Here is a 22407-nt window from a genome sequence, read left to right on the forward strand (position 1 = left end):
GTCATGTGAGAACACGACCACATGCCACAGTGAAGGCACCAATACATTTCCACATGACGCGGTGTGCGTGCTCGCCCGCGTTAATTTCGTCGCCTCATGCCAGCGTTGCTACGCCAGGCGCCAGTCCTGCCATATACTCGCAGTCGCGCGCCGCTCTACGTTGCTTTGACGCATGCGCGTTTCAGCGCGTCCGGCGTCTCTTCGTCGCCATAAGAGGGAGACGCAGTGTTGTCTGGGTAACGCCTTGGCATAGAGTAATGTTGCTCTATGGCACCAGGCAATGCAGCATGTCGCGTTTCACGCTGGTCTCCATCGGGCCGCGCCGACGGACGCTGGTCGCGCCTGACGTCAGACTATAGAGAGTGCTCGCGTTTTGCTAACATAGCATCGCTGCGCCCAGCGTGCGCGCGCGTCAACGCTACATAGGAGTATATTGGGCCCTTCATTATGCGTTCGCGGCCGTTTGGCTAGCTCCACATATACCAAATTCGAAGTTACGCGACTTCCATGGATGAAGAAAAATATGACTGGTGCAAACATGATAATCCTGACACGCGTGCCAAGTACGAAAATGACAACATCCCACGCTCATAGCGTGCTCGCGGCCGTTTCGCTAGCTCCACATATACTAAGTTTGGTATCATGTGACGTGGATAGATGACGAAGGTAAACGACAGAATAAATCATGATAATAATGACAAGGAAGTAATGAACGGCATCATTTACCTCCACCTCATAACGTTGTGCTGATTTTAAAGTGACATATCAACATTTCTCATTCAGGCTTCGCAAATCATCGATTCCCACTGTACGTGGGACCTGCCATTTTTTTTTACTAACAGAGAGCTCGAAACTATCCAGTCAGTTGTCAATAAGCGCCTTGAAAGTTTAATTTAGGCACAAGGAGTGTTCTTACTTCTTTAGATTTCATTTTCACTAAAACATAAGCAGTACTTTTCTCACCAAAACATTCTCGACGCGAAATGACACACGCAATCATTCTTGGTCAGTCGGCTATTGATAATGCGCATTGCATAAAAACAATGAGTGTATACTTCTATTACAATATGTTCCATATGTTCCATTACCATGTATGACCAAACAACTTTCTACGTGTCTTGGCGCCATGGACAAACTACGTACACTTCTAGCGTCATATATAACCATTAGGATTTATATAGTTTTATTTAAAAAATTATATTTATGTATTTTATTTACTGCTTTTTAGTCTGCGTCATAACCACTTCATTCAATATATATCCCCTGCACACACCTGAAAAAAAAGGCTATTCAACAAAGAGCCGGCGTACCATACGATGCTCATACGGAAGAATTGTTCACCATGTTGCATTTTACCTCCATGCTGAGTCTTTACTCGTGTACCCTGTCTACTAGATACAGTGTTCAAGGATTAATGAACAAATATTACTTGCCCTAGCTTAGTTAAAAACAGAACACCCCTGCATGATCCACGTGAGAATGAACCCCGGCAAGTACCATTTTAAAAAAAACAAGTACGGTGAGTAAAGCCTTCGATATATCGTTCGTGTTTTGTTAAATATGTTCTCCCAACAAAGAATAAAAACAAGAAAACCTATCTGCGCAAGTGATTTGCAACAAAATTTTAAATAATGGCATCAAACGCTTCATTTCATGTCACTGTTTTTTACCTGCTTGTGTTACTGGTGTAGCAGTGACGGATAGCTTTGAAAATATAGAGCAAATTGCACGAACTGTTTTTTTTTTCATGTTTCAGAGCTATATTTGCATTTTTTTTTCTTGATGTGTGTACCGATCATTGCAGCTACATTTAATTTGCACATGCCGATTGTCTGCAATTTCTGGGATAATTAATTTTCTCCTGTACATTTGTGTATTATCTCTCTTTTCTGTAAGCCTTTTATAGGAGGCCTGAATTTTTGCTGAGTGGTAATTGCCATTTTTTTTGTTTACATCTTCCTTCATTTTATATGACAATATACCGAAATTGAGTTTAAACATGAACCTTTTGAAGTGACAGCGTGGGCAGCGCGCAGGGTGGCGAGACAGTTCACATGCCGTCTGCCCAAGAGGTATCTGGCATCATTCTCATTACATCAGAATTGTGTTATTGTTGCTGATAGCTGGCTAGGTCTGCATCGTTAACGAAAAATAAAACGCAGTTGATACACCTGATTGTTGAATGGTAGCATAGAGTGAGAAGGCTATGGTGTAGCGCCTCGTGAAATGAAAGCTTTAGGTTCTTAAGTTCCTTTTACGGCAATGAAAAATATTCTCTATGGCGGCACGTGGCTGATGATTTCATCTGCGTCCATAATATATGATTACAAAGTGACTGATACAACTATTACCTTATGCTGTCGTAAAGAAACAAGTTTTATTTGATCAATACTTCTTTATACAACCGACTTGATTCCAGTTGGAAACTGCATTTTGCGTGGACGCCACTGGCTCTACTCGTCATTTTGATAAGGTTTGATGCTTCAAAGTAATCTCTGCCTCGATTGCTTTTTACCTACTGCAGGCGCCTTTGCACCACTCATGCCTTTATGATAATTATGTTTTCAAATATCCTTGCATACTTACGTTCGTAGAAGACCCGCGGAATAAATCTGTTTGAACCATGTTAATAACCACACGTTCGCGTCGCTTTCGGCTATCTTTATTTCTCTCTGCTGTTCCAAAGTTGCGCGTTCATCCTACAGATGGTCCATAATGTCCAGCGCTGGATGTTATAGTTCTTAGGAAACGTTCGCCCAGTTTAACAGAACAGCGGAGGAAAAAAATCATGCAGCGGGGGATCTGTTTTTCTTTCTGATCTACGCCGAAAAGAGGCAGCCTGAAGTTCCTTCCTCACATCTTGGCTAGGCTTGGCGGCCTTCCTTGTCTGTCTTTATTTTACTCTTTCTTTTTCTTTCTATCATATTTATCTGTACTTTGTCTTTTTTTCTATTTATTTTTTCATCATTTGTTTTTTTTTCTTGCTCCCGTTTTCCTACTTCTCTGTGTCTCTTTCTATTCAATTTTTTGTCTTTCTATGTTTATTTTTGATTTATTTCTCTATCTCACTCTGTGCCTTTTCAATGGCCCATCCGAGTTATTGCATTCCATGTGAGATGTCCAACCGGCACAGCAGGAAAGCATGTGCTGAGTGCAAGCGTTCGGGAAACGAAGCAGAAGTTGGAGAGGTAGAAGATGGCTCCTCAGAAGACGAATTTTCTCCTCGGGGATGAGATTCTTTCACACATGCAATTAGTTAAGGCTACATGTCACTCTGTGCCGTAGATAATTACACGAATAATAGACTCGGCAACCTACAACGCGAGACTACATGTGGCGAAACTTCTTTATATCTCAATTTTGCATTCGGAGATAAGATTCTTTCGGAGATGTGGTTTGTTAAAGCTAACGTAAAATAAATATTGAACAATGAACCTAGTGTTAGGCACACCATAGTTGAAATAAAAAAAATGAATAGATATGGTCATGGCAAATAGTGAGTAGGCAGTATAAGCTTTGGGGATTAGGGTAACTGACTGAATTTCAAGATTAGGGAACCGAGTGAAAGGAGTAACTGAAAATTAAGTGGCCATATTAGAATGGTTTGCAAGTACAACGTGGCAGCAAAAATCACAAGACCAGGCTTATTGGCGCAACATACGAGAAGTTCTTGCCCTGCAGTGGATGACTGTAATGATTATGATAAGTACTGATTGAAAACGGAAGCTGCTTTCTCTGTCCCCGCACCCTGTTCAACGGCTCAAAAAAAAAAAAAACGCTTCCATTATAGCGCTCCGACAGGACAAGGAAAATTTGGTACATTCTTTGTTTCTTTAAGCATTAGTACTTTGCGTTGAAGAATTTGGCTCCCCTTCTTACGGCTATGACAAGACGTGAAGTGTGGGACATCATGGGCACTCAGATCTTACACCTAATGTTTTCATTCAGGCATTAACTATATTGCCCTAGAGTGAAACGGTCACTGCTGCCATGTGGTCTTGAAGTGACCTTCAGATTTTTTTATTATTTGAGAGCAATTAGGAGATGCAATGAGCTCGTTTGCTGGTTATGACAGGTTGTTTGGTGTACAAGTTTCCCGAGTATATCGCAGTCTTGAGAAACAGTTGTGTTTCTCACACTTGGAATGGAGTCATACTTGAGTCGCGTGATATAAAAATGTGTCTCTATATGTTTGGGTTCAGGAGTTGATAAATCATATACATTCATTTACATTTTCTGACGTCTAGTCCTCCTTAATAAGGCTTGCGGCTGTGTGCATGAGCAGTATTTTTTTCCGCCATGTGCGTGTAGTGGCCGCACATAAATAAAAACATAATAAAAAATGCGCTTAACAAAGCTTATGTCATGCATTTCTTCTTGGTGTTTACACGCTTTCTTTACGCGCTGCTAAAATGCATAAATTAAAGCTTGTCCGCTGTGCCATTACTTTGGAGTGCACACTAGCATGCAGCCTTTGCATGCGTGCGCAAGGCATTAGTTGCGTGTTCTGCGAGGAAAGAAGGGATGGCGCCAGCAGTTTTTTGGTTTGGGTTAGTGTTCTCCCTAAAATAGGTAGCTCGGCTGTTTCTGAAGCGCCGAGCGACCTTTCATAATACTTTGATTTTCGGCTTGTTTTACCATCTGGTAACCATTGCATCCTGCCTATTCACTTAGAGTTCAGTCTGACGCAGAAGCTTAATTTGTTCACGTTATGTTTTACGCAACCATTTGACGGACATCATTATTTGACATAAGATGTTCCTCGGGTGTTCATACTGCCACGCTGTCTTGGTGGCAGAAGGAAAGAGCGTAGAAGTCTCATTTAACTCCGACACGGCCAGGCTATGTCAGAAACAAGAGATGGCTTGACCGCTTACACAGCAACTATTTTTGTTTATTGACTGTTTTAGCTCTAAACTATTTTTTTCAGATTGACTTTATTTTAATTTCAGTTTCATTTAAGTATCCTGCCACCCGGTTCTTCGCCCATCACCCTCTGTGGGTGAGCGCCATCCATCTGAGATAATCAGCATCAGCATCAGCCAGGCTACGCTTTTACTTACAAACTTCGTTGGCGCATGCATGTATTTTGCGAAACGCACCACCAAAGATTACTTGGAGGCATGTAATTTAGACGCCGTTCTTTTGGTCACGACGATCTTGACTGCAGAACAGCTGCGGCACCGACGTGACTATAGTCGCCTAGGCGCCAATCGCCAGTTTGGACAACCTCAGGGGGTAAAGCTCCCCAATCTCCTGTCGCCCTTTAGGGACTACTCCCGTACGTCGACGTGGGCGCTCATGGAAATTGTTATGTCGAAGCCCACCGTTGCTTCGGACCCTACCGAGTTGTCCATCGCCATGGTGAAGTTAACCACGATGTTGTGCCAGCAGAAACATTGCATTTTTTTTTTCTCGTAGACTAAGCTCCTCGGATGTGGCTCATGTCTCCAGGATGAATTCGCTTCATTCGCGTTGACTGCAAGTCACGAACGTGGTGATCAGGAACTCACCTTCAGGGCTATTGTGCATTTTTTTTCTCGTTTCTTTTTATATCGCCCTTGTGCTTCTCAACGGACGCAAACATTTTTGGATACCTTCCAGTGTTTTTAGGGGCATTCATATGATGCTTCTTTTTTCTTTGCAGAGAGGGGGTAATGCCAAGCTGTGTTGGTGTCAAAAGAAGAGAGCGTAGAAGAGAGTGGCGGCTGTAGACGAGTAAAAAAAAACGTTCGCATCGAGTCCCTCGTTCCTCTTGCGGCAATATGTAGCACGCTCGCACTTCGAAACTCTATTTAACCTGTTTGCTGCTGCTTGACTGTTATGCGAGATCATAGTTAGGGGCCAGAACTCATATTATGTCCCCATGTATATTAAAGAAATTGCAATTTTTTTAAATTAGGAATTATTTATGAACGATTCTTTTAACAGCCAAATATAATGCGGCTGGGCAGCACAATGTTTGAAAAATATTAACAATATCGAGATCTTTTGAACTGTTCATTCACAAATAGTCTGTCCGATTGCCTGAGCATTAGGTCATACTTAATAGAACATCTGAAGCAAGGGTAAATATTTTTGTTGTTGGCAACGAAGAATGTTTTAAATGGAAGCGGGTGCACAAGCATATCTCCCTCTATTTTTTTTTTGCTCTACCAGCACTGTGTCTACTCCGTTCAAAACAATTCATCGTGATCAAATAATTAATCTTGAACATATATCTTACACTGGCGACATATTCGAGTAGTAGTCCACAGGGGGTCATGACACTGCTTCAGCCAAAGGGCTCGACCAATTCATTCGCGGCGACCACGCTGGACGAGAGGGAGGGTTGATGGCGAAGGTTTTTCGCATCACCAGTAGTTAGAAAATAGCTCGGTGGAGAGCGATGTTCAAAATGAGATTACGCAAATCTGCACTTTAGACCGGAAAAGATATAGAAATAATGAGAGCAAGGATGTATTGGTGTCAGTCATCATTGTCAATGTGTCAACTCCACCTCATCGATGGCACCTCTGCCGTGTTGGAAGAAAGCCTAGGCTGACGTGCAAGAGCAAACCTTTTTAGAAAATAACCGCTGTCGTCTTAGTTCCGCTAAGTGTATGAATGCGCTTTCTTGCACATGGTACATTCTCCAAGGCGTTCTTTCCCGCCTCATTATGCGTGCGCCTGGGACGTAATGGTTAGACCATCGGTAGCCTGCAGTACTACTGGCTGAATTCAGAAGCTGCACGTTTGGTTTATATTGATACATAACAGTCGTCACAAAGCGGCTACATGAAAGAAGAGGACGAAGTCAGTTTTGGTTGATGCTGGACTGGCGTCATCTTGTTTGCCGAGTTCTTTGCATTGTGAATATGTTATTAAAGAAGGTACTCGTAATATTATATATATTACAGCGAAAGGTGTTATGAGATCACAACTCGGGCCACACGCAGTTGTCTGCCGCCACTGCCGATGTGCGTAACAACATCGCGTGAAATTAAAAAAAAACATACAGCCAATGACACAGTGGGGCTTGAACCCCGGTGCCAGGCCAGTATTCTACCACTGAGAAACGCCGGTGCTTGTGACTTGTTGTCAAAAATGCCTTAATATGACTTATAAAGCGTTTTAAAACAGCGAAAGAACAACCAGTCATCACACAATGCGAATAGCGTGACGAGTGGGACGTCCAATGCTCCAAACCATTAAAAAAGCTTGTTCTTGTTCCCCTAGTTACTGTGGCGCATACCCGCTTCAGCCATAAATCTTCATCGTCGTCAGTGACTGCATGAACAATTGGCACAAAATTTCTTGCAAGTGTTTAGCGGACACCACGCTTCTCAGAAGAATGACGAAAAATAGCATAGCGAATGTCAGCCTTCTACCCAAAAAATCTTATTAATGCCCTAGTGGGCGTCAAGCAAGTGTCTTTGCAGTAGTTGTTTCGAAAATGCTCCCAAAGGCGAAAGATTGATGCGACCAGCTGAGGAAGGAAGCCTTCAGAAGTCTGCTGCTTGAGAACGCAAGCGGCACTATCATGGCTTCACCATCAGCAAGATTTTGGGTGCATGGAACCACACATACAAGTTAATGCAACGAATGTGCTCAATTGATTAAGACACGGGTGTGACTCATCGTCTGTGATGTTGAGCACAAAGCTGCCGCTTTGTCGACGGCATGAGTGACATTCCTTTCTCTCTCTAACTTTTATTCCCCTTACCCTCTCCCCAGTGCAAGGTAGCCTACCAGGCTCAGCCATGGTTAACCTCCCTGCCTTTCTTTCATTCGTATTCTCTCTCTATCTCTCTGAAAGGCCGCTCTTCTAGCTTTCGCGGTGAGTGTGCTGCGCCTTCCGCGCAGGCCTGGTGTTTTTATATATAACCGCCAACGTCTTGGTGCTCTCGCTATCACTTCCTTAACTTGGTGTAAACTGAAATTAGTATGGGAGGGTAAGATGGTTTGACGAAGATGACTCGCTGGTCATAACATGAATAATGTCACAATGGCGTCGCTGATTGATTGATTGATATGCGGGGTTTAACGTCCCAAATCCACCATATGATTATGAGAGACGCCGTAGTGGAGGGCTCCGGAAATTTCGACCACCTAGGGCTCTTTAACGTGCACCCAAATCTGAGCACACGGGCCTACAACATTTCCGCCTCCATACAATCGCGTCGCGTACATCGTCAAACGCTTTCCATCAGACACTAGCACATACCAACAGGTGGTTATGTGCCACAGGTTATTGACACTTTATATCTACCTAGGAACGGCAAGAACTCAGGTATGTGTATTGTTAACCGCGTGAGCGTTAAGAAAAAAGCTGAAATCAGCAGCCTTCACCCGATGAATGCAAATAATAAATTTCAGCGTCCCAGCATAAATCGAACGCCAGCATTCTGCGTGGCAATCAAATATTCTGCCACAGAGCCACGCAATGATTCGGTACTACTTTTCATATAGATTCGAATGTTCGTGATGCGTCTATTGTGATTGCAGTACGGGTTATTGAATTTCAAAAGCAGTACGTATGTACTCCTAAGATACAGCCGTCACGTCAGGTTGATATCAATTGTAGTTAGGTGCCATCCGCTGACGTTGAGCTATGCAGCAATGTCCAGGGCTGCCATCCTCGTGAGCAACAGTGCTTCATATCAGCTTGCTGCTTCTGGTGTTGCTAATATTCATATTGCTGTGCAATATGCGACTGTAAACAACTGCAAGTGTTAACTGTAATATTTATGTTGCTGTGAAATATTCATGCAACTGTAATCAACTGATTATATGAAGCATATGCACTGCTTAACGTACATCGTTGTGTGAATTTGTACTTATCATTACAGCCACTTCCTAACGTTTCGCTCCATAAAAAAGTACAACTACAGTAACCTTACATCGACATGCTTTGCGTAAAATTGATTGCCGAGATTCGTAGAACCTGCCGAATTTCGTGGTGCATAAATATGAGCCCTAATTGTTATAGTGAAATGTTCATGAATACGATGAAGACTCAGAGAATTTGAATGAATGCTTTTCTCTGACTCCGTTCACTTATCAGTCACACTTGCTCTTGCGCAATTGTGTTCCTAGTAGTTCACGGATACCTTTATTTTGCGTACATTATCTTGCGCTATACCACCCACCCTGAGTTCTGATATCAAGAGATGACTTTTGTCTCATGCGGTCGGGCGTCGTCAATTTCGTCGGCCTATTTATTTATTCTCAAATTCTAACGGCTTTGTGGGGCGCTAATACGAGTACGAAGATGCAATGTAGCACTTCCAGCGCCACTGCCAATCCTTACGACGTTCAACTTTTTTTTTTGTTCGGGAATGCTCTTAGTCGCTTTGCTCTCTGCCGTGCTTGTGAGTAAATCGGACCATGATCGAAACACGCTTTCACACACAAGGCAGACACTATGAGGCAAAAGTGCCTGCTGTACGACGTGTACCACTACGTTTACTCGTCAAACTCCGTGCATTGAGTTTAGAAGAGAGTGGACAGCTTGTTACGGGTCAGAGGCTTGGCTTGCGCGAGAATCCGGTATTGTGCGAGCCGTCCACCCCTCTCGCTTTCTGATAGCCACGTTTGGCATCATAGGTTGTAGGCCTCAGTATATCCGAAAACATTGCTGCCGTTGCTACGGCAACAGCAACGCTCGGATGTCAACACGACTAGCTGCGCGTTACAACTTCCAAGTGCCTCATCAGCTGAGCAGAAAAGCGACCCGGGCTACGCAAGAATGATCATAGAAACTCCATCGCGTGCCATAACACGCACGAGCGCTTTAGCATAATTCATCTTGCTTGTTTATCACGGCTGTACTTCAACGCTATCATGCGTAAGGGTTGGTGTTGGAGGTTGTTTTGCACCAAATTGGCTACTTTTTGAGAGAGATTGGCGATCAAAATGTTTCAGTTGGCTGCTTGGCAATACTTCTTGGCTACGTTTAAACATGCGCATGCGTGTCCACCACCCACCAGCATACTGGTGCGCATCGAAGCACTCTTGGGTACCATTCGGCCCACCGGAAAATGCGGAGTATTGAATTTGCATGCAGGGTGACAAACCTGAGTTCAGCACGCTGCTCACGCTGCCCGACATCTTTGATTTATATGTGGGGTTTAACGTCCCAAAACCATCATATGATTACGAGAGACGCCGTAGTGAAAGGCTCCGGAAATTTCGTCCTCCCGGAGTTCTTTAACGTGCACCGAAATCTGAGCACACGGGCCTACAACATTTCCGCCTCCATCGGAAATGCAGCCGCCGCACCGGCATCAATGCTGATGCCACACACAAGTTTCTAAGAGTAGTTTTAATGCGCAATGCGTGTTTGCTGCAAACTTTACATTAGCGAAGATCCTACAATAAAAAGAAGCTGATAACAAAGGTGGGGGGGGGGGGGGCTAAATACACAACACCATAAAAGAGACATGGGACGAGCTTCTAGCAACTGAATTGTGGATTCACGAGAAATATTTGTGGCGCAGTTATACCAAATAAAATGTGTTATACGGTGACGCACAGGTACGATGGTTGAGGGAAGTCAGGTCTTTCTTATCGGGTTGGAGGGGCCATGTTGCATCAATCTGCAGGAGGGAGAGATCGCCTTGCTTGAACGACAAAATATGTTATCCTGCAGAGCATTTGTATGTTTTGTATTTTTATGTCGACTTATTTGGTTTTGTCTGGTATGATTGCAATATAAATATGTTTACTGCTAAATAATAAATTCCATACCTAGGAGCGCTTCTTCAATTGTCCTTAGTTCCCCGCGTGCTGTGTCTTATCAAGAATCAACGCAAACTTATTTAGGTTTTAATTTCAGGGAAATGAAGCGCGTGTGTTCATCCTCAAGCAGATTTCGCTAACTCAAGCTAGACTTGTATGATGTCAAATCCACTAATCAAATTCAGTCTGACGCTTCAAGCAATGTTCTCATGTAACTCTGTCTGCCAAGAACTTTAGCTTTCCTGCATTAAATATACCCATGCGCAATCACTTTAATATAGCTTGTACATTTAGTTGCAACTAATTTGTTGCTTGAAGACCAACCAATCTGGAAAAATTGTACTTTTTTGTCCATGGTGTGGCCTTTTCTTTATTGTAATACTTACTTTTGAACACTCATTTTGTCACAATTTGGCTATCAATTTAGCGATGATAATAAAATGGCCACATAGGCTATTTTTAGTTTGAGTTCTGGCTTCTTTATAGGCCCTCCTAATGAAAATTTTGCATGTGATACTCCTCCAGAGTTTATTTTGTTTCTTTCTTCCAAGCAATCACTGAGCAATAATTCCCGAGTGTTGTAACACTGACCCTCCAATTCTCGTCTTCCCTCGCATGTTTACTTTTTTCAACACGGAAGTCTTCTATGCCGAGGTTCACCAAGACTCCACTGACGTATTTCTGTCACAGAAGTGACGTTGAAACAATGCAACGATCGTCAGATAAAAGTTCTTTCAAAGAGAAGTCGAACTCAAGACTTCTCGGGTCACGATCACAGACCCCGGGCACGCTATTTACTGCGCCACGTTCACATTCTTCATTGGTTTTATAAATGCCCCTCACAGTACTCTTGCTAAAACGTAGTGATGCTTCATCACCATGACATTCATGATTAATTCCTTCAAATCGTGCTTTTTTACGCACCATACTCTTCAACGCTTTTTCAATAGGAAGAGTGCAATTTTGTAAACGCCTAACGCACCGCCACCTGGCAACCTTACCGAAAGCGTCGGCGTGGCTCATAGCATCCATATATACCGAAAATAGCTCTGCGATGCACCTTCTTCACCTGGACGTAACTCCGCATTTCCCGCTTGTGCACGATCCGCGAAAAATCCTGGCCAGGGCCAAAGGAGAAGACACAAGGCGCGTTGCGTTTCCCTCTAATCGGGCAGTGACGCTCAAAAACTCTAAGCTGCCGTTAGTGGGCGACCTTGGCTCAAATTGGCGTACAGCCACTCACGCTGTTCTAGTTGTCCCCCCCCCCTTTTTTTTTTGGTGGTTCTACTCTCAGCGTTAACTACTACGGCTACCACAGGCTTCTATGACCACAAAGGCATGTATATACATTATTCAATCTCTAATCACAGACGTTAGTCGTCGGGATGAAGAGGCATCACTAAGCGTCGACGCAGATGCAATTACATCAAACAGTGTTTCTGTTGCCAAACTCCAACATATATTGTATAAGCTTTCTTATTGGATCTGCAGTAATCAAACAACTAACTATGTAAGTAGACGTTTTCCTTTTTTGGTATAGAGATGTTTATGACGGGCCCCACCGCGGTGGTCTAGTGGCTAAGGTACTCGGCTGCTGACCCGCAGGTCGCGGGTTCGATTCCCGGCTGCGGCAGCTGCATTTCCTATGCAGGCGGAAATGTTGTAGGCCCGTGTACTCAGATTTGGGTGCACATTAAAGAACCCCATGTGGTCAGAATTTCCGGAGCCCTTCACTACGGCGTCTCTCATAATCAAATGGTGGTTTGGGACGTTAAACCCCACAAATCAATCAGATGTTTATGACGGATGGATCAACCCCGTTTTTGGTAATGTTCTATTGAATTCTGTTTATTTATTATTCAAAATTTATTCCGTTGCTTATCTTCCCACTGCCACGCATGTTACGTCTGCCCATTCCCCATTCTTCCTTCGAAAGCCGTGAACAGTAGGAAGTTGGACGAAATTACTGGAATAAGCGTTCTTGAAGAAGTCATGATCGGCACAGCAAATCATCGCGTACGTCCACCAAGCGCAAACTTACCTTTGCGACTTCATGTCGATGCTCTCGAAGCATTCGCAATCTTTCCCCACGTGTTTGGCCTTTTTTTTGTGTCAGTTTAGATAAGAAAATTCACCGGCACTTTTAGCCTCTGAGACCTTCAATGTTACACAATTGGCGATATATTTCATAAACAATTGGCACTCGTAAGCGCTTTTCTTGCGTGAACAGCACAGTCGGTGGTTCAACACACACCTCGGAAAACAGCAACATCGAAAACGAAAAACGAGACTAGGTATATGCAAACAGAAACATTAACTAAACAAAAGACAAGAAATTGTTTGTTATCTATTGTCCGATGCAGTTGTTGTCGATGTAAACGGTGAATAAAGATGGTGTCTGTCAGTTGATATGCACATCGCGACATCTGTAAGCACAGTGATGTCTCCACGCAAGCACACTTGGGTATGATTGTTTGGCCGTGTAACCAAAAAAGTTCACATCGCCAGTGCATATCCTTGTCTGCACAGCGCAATTGTCCCGCAGGGTATCAGATCCTCAAATGACGAGAACGTCAATTGTCCAGTCTTTTTTTTTCTACGCACAAACTCCCCGCTTGTTTTCTTTCACAGCATGGTCTGCTGATGGTTGGGCTACACAGACGGACTTCTGCCGTCAGAGGAACGTCTTGGAAGAAACTGCAAAGGAAACGACTAAGCTGTGAGGGCGCCTTTCGTTACGTGTTAGGAGAATATATGAAGAGTTTTAGCCAAACTTGACAAACGAAGCGTAGAATGCTTCGAAAGGTATGTTTCGGAGCAGAGCAGTTCTGCAGCTGTTTAGCGCACTTTAAAAATACTGTGTACCGGTGGCAAACAGAGACAAAAATCTGAATTTCAAATTGTTTATAGCGCAGCTCATGTTTTGTAATAATTCACGTTATTATATGCGCGCTTGCTTTTTTTCCTCGGCGCCTTGAACAATCTTTCTCCTGCTGTTTATCTGCTTTGCTTCTCAACCCTTTTTATTGTAATATTTCTTCCTGAAGTTACGTGTAATGTTTATTCACCACTTTTCAAACCCTCCTATGAGTGCGATAAAATGGCTTTAGACGGACCCACCCTCCGCCAAAAAAAAAATTGCTTTTTTAAAACATGCCTCTTCCAGGCTTCCACCACCAGTTTTCTAGACTGCGAGACATGCCTGCCTTATAATGGTTCTTCACCACTGCGGTTGCTTTTCAAGATACGGTCATACTTGGCAGTTACAGTATTTTACGTATATATTCATCAAAATAACAGCTGTCACAATACCATTCAAAATGGTTTCGTGTGGCAGATAGCTCACTTAGCATAGTTATCATTCGATTACACCTCAGCTACTCTAACCATACAACGAGCCATCATTTCAAGATGCCAAATAATGCATGATCAGTCTCTTATACCTAAAACTCTAAGTGGTATGTCTCTAAAATAAGCAGTTCAGACGAGGTGATGTATTTTAGGTGACGTGCTGAATATCACAGACTAAGAATACATGCAGGTTAAGAACACATTTTTGAAATCGTGCTAGTTCGAGCAGTTTAGCAGCATACAGGTTGTGTACCTATGACTACGGGCACCGGAACAGGAGTGAGTGTATTGCACGATGCGAAGCAAATGTCATCGTGAACTTTCATGCTTTATTGTGCTCCTTTGAACAGAACAAATATACAATACATATATACTACGGGAATCAGACAAAAAGTGAAGCAACACAAGGCTCTTGCAGTGGCGAACATTTGCATTTCTACAGCTATGAACAGCAATAGTTCATTGATACAAACGTTATACAGACATATGATATACTACGAACATAGAGCCAGCATTGCTGCAAGAATCTAAGAGCTTGAAAGAACAAATGCGACGTCATCTGCTCAGTCAGTGAAACATGGAGGCCAGTCTCCGTGAACATACATTGGTTATACGTTTGACACACCTAATGAGACGAAACTCTGCGGTCACACGAATCGTGTGCTTCAGACGCAGAACAAAAATCTGTACAAGTGAAGAATCTATGTAACATCAGTTTAGAGCATACAGGTGTTATAACACATGACACCTTTTTTGGCAATGCGATAAGAGTATGCGGTACAGGTTTTACGAAAATATGTTGTGTAGAATATAGAGAACACCGTGCATGAGCGCACGTGGTTATATATTCTCTCGGAACAAGGAATACTTTGTCAACACAAAATGTAGCTCGGAGAATGGCGTATGCTTTCGATAGCCGACACTGTGAAGCAAGGCACATACGCTTCTATAATAGTATACGCGTACTTCACTAGAGCTGGGAAATGCTTGGGCTTGGGATATGGGAAGGATAACAGGAATGAAGGCGCTGGAAGAAGAAAGATGATCATTACACGTTCTTGCTAAGCATGCAAGCACTGATCTTCATTGTGATGTACTTCAAGTCGCCGCATGGCAGACCTGTGAAAAAGGGTGGGCCACCAGCAATGTCTTCGTTACGCAAACCACTACAACTGAATATGTCCAGCTCTGACCGTCAACCTAGCGATGATGTCTTGGTGCGAGAGGTGCGGATGATGGTGACGCAATAAATACTAAACACACATTATTGGAGTGCATTTCAGGAACACAGCAGCACGAATCTAGATTGCAGTGTGAAAGTGCGATTCCATGTATGATGATGCCACCCTCCGTTTGCCCCACAAAACAAAGACGAAACAAACATTCTCAAATCTACAACTGGATGTGAAAACATTGCAGTATATTAAGATGCTGAAACAAATTTAGCGTGACGTAGGAAGTATTTTACAAACGCGCTATCTTTATAAGCAGGTCAGAGTTTACGGCATCGAAGGGTTCCCGAGATGTACTATGTACGTCAAACGCTAGCGAGGTTGTGGAATGAAACTAAGATCTTACTGCATTACGCAATGAAAACGCGCGATGTAAATCTAAGACACAGAATTACAATCTGTTGCAGGCGCCAGAGTGAGAAAAACATTGCGCGCAACAACATACCCTGTGTGCCGGATCTTCCGCGTATCACTCGGCTCACTGCTAAAACAAAGGGGCAACCTCTCATTGCAATAGCACTTACGTCAATGTATGTACATGACTCAACACATCTATGAAGTGTACTGCGCCAAACGAGGCAGTAACGCAATAGAACCACGGGGATTCCACTAGTACTCTCGCAAGCCACACCTCATCTTAACTTCGATAAAGATGCGTATGCATGCATTTGATGGAAAAGTGCCATGCACGCTGGCTCGCTGTACACAGGCGGCAGCTATCGGGAAGCACGCGGAACGCAAGAGTGTCAACGCTAGCACGCAGCACACGTAGCCAAGGCACGGTGCTCAAATTACGGTCACGCATTTATACTTTTGCGGGGGCTTCCTAAAGCGACTTACGCTGATGCTGGTATTCGCGTAAGACATCCGTCGGCCATCGTTTCTAAAACATGGAGTCTGCGAGAGTGTCTTCCGAAGGACGCCTAGAACCTGAGAGAGGAGGGAAAATGAAAAGAAAAGGGATAACTTATTAGTAGGAGAACATGTACTTCAGTTTATGAAGGAAGACTGATCACAAGTGAAACCGAAAATTTAGAAACCGTTCCCTTCTGGTGGTTCAACTAAGAACCCTTCGTTACTGTCATATGGGGCCCTTTATCTTGAACAATAAAACCATTCAAGAAATTAAACAACTCATTATCAATTTCATCAGAGATGTCTTACCTTTGAGCTTTATTTATTTAACGTGAAAATTCACGATCTAAGGCGCGTATTATGAATCTGTCACAGAGGCTAGGAAATCAGCATCCGTTCCTTGGTCGTGTAATACTAAAACGCCGGTCCCAAAATAACAAGCCCATTTTCCATTACTGGTTTATTGTAATACGTATAAATTTTGAATTTGTGAGAATCTAGGTTTCCTAAAGTTCATGTTGGATAGTGCCACTTGGTAAGAACCACCTAATACAGACAGAGGGCAAGCCAGTGCGAAGAACTACAAGTGCGGAACATTTATGCCTTTAGTATAATATACGACTAAGTGCGGCTTTCATGCAGTCCAAAAATGTTGCGTTCAATTTTAAGAATGACATTTCGGCTCACCTCTCCGTTGAAGAAGCAGAACAGGAGAGCAACACAAAGACCCTGAAAAGTAATGAAGAAGATGTGATTCAGAATTTTGACTGGTGGAGACACAACGAAATGAAAGCAAGATGATTTTCACATATGAATTGCGCACTTTCCTGTCCAAGTGCTCCCATAACTTTTCCACATACTTAGTTGAAATTGGGGTTTCAACAGACGAAAAATCTAATATGGTCATCATATTCAATAACAAAACACATTGTTAAATAGTTTATTGGCTACAATATAAAAGCTCTGGCCACTTTGGTGTTAAATTGAATGGCCACCAAAGTCAAGCTGGAGATCACTGCTGGTAGCTGGCGCATGATCATAGCAAATGTCACTGCGATGAAACATTACCGGCACAATATGGTACTTGCTGGGCGTGTAAAGTGCACAACGCTGACTTGAACTTGCTTGTTTAAATGGTCGCGAAAGACCCATGCTTCAAATTGGCAAGAGTTCTCACCTGTAATGAGGTGACCAATGCTGAGATGATCTCGTAAGCGAGGAAGATAGATCCTTTGTCTGGTCTGAACGGAGTAACCACGTAGTACAAGCCCAAAAGAGGAAGCAATATCACTGTAGCCCGCACAGCTTTCCTGGAATGTAATGCATAGTCTGAAGTAAAATTGCAGAAAGATTCGGTGACAGAATCACGACAGAAAAAGTTATGTGATTGCTCAAAGGCAGTTGTTTAGCAAAAATAGACTGTGCGACCTGAGTTTCCGTCAAACTTCCAAACTTAAGCTTTCAAATAAAATTTATTTTATTTGAGTTAACGTGCAGTTCCCAGAAAACGCTTAAATGTAAGCACTTCGCGTTGAACGGATATCAGACTAAGTGTGTATTGTAAATATTGTAGGTCTTCATGAGAGTGAAAAAATTAACGAAGGCTTTTGGTAGAATATGATCATGCTTTAGCAGGTTTCGACGGGGTTTAAACAAACTTTTAATCTCTTAAATGACAGCCATTCCTGATTCCACCTTTGCTAATGTGCTGTTCAAGCATTATGTGCACTCCTAGTATATATGCTGGTCTGTTAAAGTGACAACGTCAAAATTATTCCATGTATGACACGACCGTTGGGAGAAACTTCATAGCACAAAAATCATCAATAGTGACGTTTCAATCTTACCTTGTGCTCTCGTTGTCAGGGGAATTGACAGCCCGAAGCTTCGTCACCAGTACCCTTACGATGTTGACGAGAAATGCGAAGCTAAGCTGCAGAAAACGAGAAAGATATAACATGAAAACATAGTGTACCAGTCTACAGTTTCAAAATTCATAAATTAGATTGCTCTCGTTAGCTTCTTTTATTGTTACTTTGACATTTTCTGCTTAGTTGGTGTTTATTTCTAGTTTAATGTAATAGCAGCTGAATATGCTATGAAATTTTACGTTTGGCGACTGACAGGAAATAATCCACAAGCGTGTACTTGTGGCTTCTCATTTATGCATTCCACCGTGCTGCTGTCGCTGTTTACGAAAAATAAAAGTTCATTAATTATGAACAGGCAGTTAAAGTACACACATTCTTTCACTCAGCCAATTCCAACAGATTATTTTCTGATCCAATCACTACTTTATGGTCTCACATCAGCTCATTTGCTGCGCAAAAGTACTGAGGAAATCATTTTTTTTCTCAGCACAATAGAAGACATGTTAATACACTTGTCACTCATCTGTTCAATCTCCCCTGCTTCTACAATGTTGTATGCAAACTGATTTCTATTCCTTTTTTACAGTTCTGAAAATGACAAACGCACGAACGCAACCACACTTCTTACGGTTCACTGCTAGGAAACCAATGACGCGATTATCACGGGGTCCAATTCGTAGGCATGTTAATTTCAAAGGAGCGAGTTCAGTTAGGCGAAAACATGAGGAGTCATGACCTCATGGCTCTGTTCATCACGTCGACGCACCGAGCCCCCCCAGCACATTCCCAGCGTAAAAAGAAACTAAGTGGGTGAAATGTTAAGTAACAGGACACTTAAGCGTACTCAAAAAGTCTGAACGTGTGTACGAACGTGTTGAGATGATTGAAGAGCGATGCAGAGAATGCGTACCGACCATTCCGGGGCGTCAGGCGCGCGGTCGCGTTAAACCTAATTCAAGGGCGAACTTTAATAGAGTATATGCACAGGCTGCCAGATGTGCGCCTAAAAGCAGATTTCTGTGGACAGCATTCGTTGCGATGAAACTCATTCTGTCTTTCTCACTTGTGTCAAGAGTTGTGAAAGCTGCTTGCCGTCGAAATGGCATTGCAGCCGAAAGACCGGAAACAGGCGGCGCGCTGCTCGCCAGCTCAAGCCAATCAGTGCAGTCCTTATGGAACATGTCCACGTTCATCGTGAGAATAGCTCCTCGGGTGGTTTCTCTGGAATGTGTTGTAAGACATGTGCATGCCATCCTTTCTTCAACACGTGCAGAAGTGTGGAAAGAACTAGAAATCAGTTTGCACGTGAGATTACAGGAGCAGTGGAGATTTAAAACGTGGGTGATACGTAGTAACAAGTGTACTACCATGCCATCTATCGTACTGACGAACAAAAATTTTCCTTTATGCTTATATTAATGTCGAGTAATGTTCTTGTTACTTTTGAGCAGCAGATGTGCTAATGTTCAGCTATATAAGTAGGATTGGGATCACTAAATAAACTGCTGAAAGTTTACCTGCCAGAGTACATGTAAGTGCCTTCATTCTGTGTTCTTCCTCAGTGCGCTCTTACAGTTCGTAAATATCCATGGACTACCAACGTGCCCAGACCTTCAATGCGCGTTTAGTGCAGGAATCAAGCATCCGAATTTAAAAAAAGTATTGCTTCACAGACTTGCGGTCGTTTTCCTTATCCCTTAGTCCCGTTCTTTCATTAGATAGTAATAATGTAATATAAAAAAAACTGAAGTTAGGAAGACTAATAACATGTACTTAAAAGTATAAATACATAAATAATCACAAGACCACACCAGAAATAAATACACCTACCAGTATCGAGAAACAGACATGAATGCTCAGAATGTAAGTGTACCACACGTCGTGGTCCACCCAGCACCTGTAAACATAACGAATTAAAATCATTCAGTGCCCATAATGGCTCAGTCACAGTGGGGGGTGACAAAATTCTGAAGGGGACAAAAAAAAGTTCGTGATGTTTTAAAGAGGTTCTGGCTCAAAATGTTAACTTGGGGAACTCTAAAGCACAACATCCTGGCATTCGTTTGATTAATGTTCTGCTTGTTGAGGACCAGCCGTAAATTGTATTCTGAGACGTCGGTTGTTATACAATATGCAATGGAACATGAACGTGTACAGGTGAGCTTAATTTTTTTTAATTGAACGTCTTAAAGTATAGTTTTTCTACACCAACGCTTTTTACGAGCTAGCACAACACAGTGCCGTTCTTGAGGCGCAAACTCCATGCTCCTCATGACATGCTGAATATTTGTTCATGAGGTAGCTACTGTCTGCCTAATGTGCGGCTATAGCAATACAAGACAAGACTAAGCAACACGAACTGAGGTCATGTACTTACATTCTTGACGCCTCTGGATCTAGGCCACGCATTACAGCGTAGCCAATGGTTGGAAGCAGCGGAAAACCTGGACAGGGTAAATACACAGTGACATGTTATGAGGATGAGTAGATACTCTAGGGACACACAACTTTTTTCAAATCTCTAATTATAAATACGTAGGCGACACAGAAGGACGTTTCCAACACTACTGGTGTTCATCGAAAGAACTTAGTGTTAACAGAGACTACCACTGGGGGAACAGAAAGAGATAGATGGAGACATAGTGCAATTCTAAATTCTACACGGGGGAGTAATTGTTCTTGCATCAGAGCACGCAGCAGCAGGGGGATAGAATGGTGAGACATACACTGGGACACATTGTTCTCAGATTTTTCAATGTTGCTTCTCTATCGGACGTACGTTTTTTTTTTGTGTGTCAAGTGGGGTTTTTGCGAATTCACTTGAACCTAGCTTAAATGGCCCCAGCCTTCCGCAAGAAACTTGCACTGCAAAATGCAGTGAGCGTAACACTTACCCCATCCAATGACGAGAAACCACTTGAGAATTTTATCTTCGACAATGAAAGCCATCACGAGTAGCGTGTGTAAGTAAAGACCCTCGCAGAACATCCAGAGGTAATTGCACAAGAGGAAGTACTGGGTCACAACGTGCAGGGCCTGGCACCAGCTCTGATGCAGAAGAGGAACAGCGACAAAGTTAATCACAATAAACACCTTATATTGATCTTTTTTTCTGGTAGATTTATTATATAAATGCAAGCAACGCTATTATTGACTTACCGGGCTTTCTTCTATCACATGAGGCTGTGCAATGACGTGTATGTACCACAGTATCCAACATAGATTATTGATGATGAACAAAGTGAACAAATTTTTGTGAATAGTGATTCTCCTACAGCGAAGAGATCTGAAAAAAAAATAATGGTAAGGCTTGAAAAGAAGGAATAGGAAGGACAGGGAGGTTAGCCAGTTCTCAGACCAACTGGCTACCCTGTGCTGGGCAAGGATGTAAGGGGAATAAAACATGACAGAAAATGACATTGCATGAACTTCTAATGCTGGTGGTACGATATACAGAAGTACACAGACAACCCCTAGCTAATGTGTTGATCCGCCTTAGCGACATACCACTATAGCAAAAAAGTCAGAGCTAGAATGCCGATGTGAACTGCAGTCACACTGAATATCAATCAAGGCCTTATTGCGCTTTCTGGGTAGTAGTGACTTATTGATTAGTCTATATTACTTTCGCTCTGCGCTTGTTGTTTTTTTCTGCGCAGCTGCTTTTCCTTCCACTCTGTTTTCAGTTCCCCTCTATTTAGTAAGGAACCCCTAACCACAGTCTATGTTTCTCACTGACCTCCTCGCCTTTCTCTCATCTTGTTACCTCTTTTCCGCTCTCTAATTGAACAAAAACGTTACATAACAATATTTAGCTGCACGACAAACTCATATAAAAATAAGCTTTAAGCGAGTTCGATACCTGTAGAAACAACGTCCGTCACTCTCACAGTGTTGTTTTTTTGTTTGCATTGTATTCATGCTCCAAAGTAAACGAGGACTTATTGCTGAAAACTTTAACATCACAATTCATAATTAGGGAATGTTTTACACCCATCGGCCGAAAAGCCTAAACATCTGTTCTCAGGTGATATCCGGTGAACGCACGTGACGCGTTGCCAAGCAGCAAGAATATCCAAGCCCACAACATATCACCATAAAAAAACAGGACCTTACGATTTCACCCTAGTTTGGCTGCGAAAACATATTCCGGCTACCCGTGAAGCTTCACTGTAGCACCAGCATGATCTACATGGAATTTTGCTCCAACAAGGCAGTTCATCATTTTCTTCTAGCCACCCTTTCCTAGATAAAACGGTTATGTGTTCTAATCTATTTGTACGTGTAGAGAAGAAACATGGAAGTTATGACCTCTGCCCCTCGCACAAACGCACTAGCTTCATTCTCCTATTCCCTTGATTTCCTATACCAGATTC

General features: G+C 42.8%; 1 protein-coding gene across 1 annotated transcript in view; it reads right to left on the reverse strand.

Moving 5' to 3' along the window:
- Positions 1 to 14198: 14198 nt before the first annotated feature.
- LOC142785106 (calcitonin gene-related peptide type 1 receptor-like) overlaps positions 14199 to 22407 on the reverse strand; it is a 65854-nt gene continuing 57645 nt past the window's right edge. The window contains exons 11-18 of the mRNA XM_075883536.1: positions 21191 to 21317; positions 20926 to 21079; positions 20409 to 20475; positions 19862 to 19928; positions 18008 to 18093; positions 17338 to 17470; positions 16848 to 16889; positions 14199 to 16235 (exon numbers count right to left, since the gene is read on the reverse strand). Of these exons, the coding sequence (XP_075739651.1) occupies positions 16092 to 16235; positions 16848 to 16889; positions 17338 to 17470; positions 18008 to 18093; positions 19862 to 19928; positions 20409 to 20475; positions 20926 to 21079; positions 21191 to 21317 (820 nt within the window). The 3' untranslated portion in view covers positions 14199 to 16091. The remainder of the gene's footprint in view (positions 16236 to 16847; positions 16890 to 17337; positions 17471 to 18007; positions 18094 to 19861; positions 19929 to 20408; positions 20476 to 20925; positions 21080 to 21190; positions 21318 to 22407) is intronic.

The sequence above is a fragment of the Rhipicephalus microplus genome, unplaced genomic scaffold (assembly GCF_043290135.1).
Source record: "Rhipicephalus microplus isolate Deutch F79 unplaced genomic scaffold, USDA_Rmic scaffold_18, whole genome shotgun sequence".
Classification (NCBI taxonomy): Eukaryota; Metazoa; Arthropoda; class Arachnida; order Ixodida; family Ixodidae; genus Rhipicephalus; species Rhipicephalus microplus.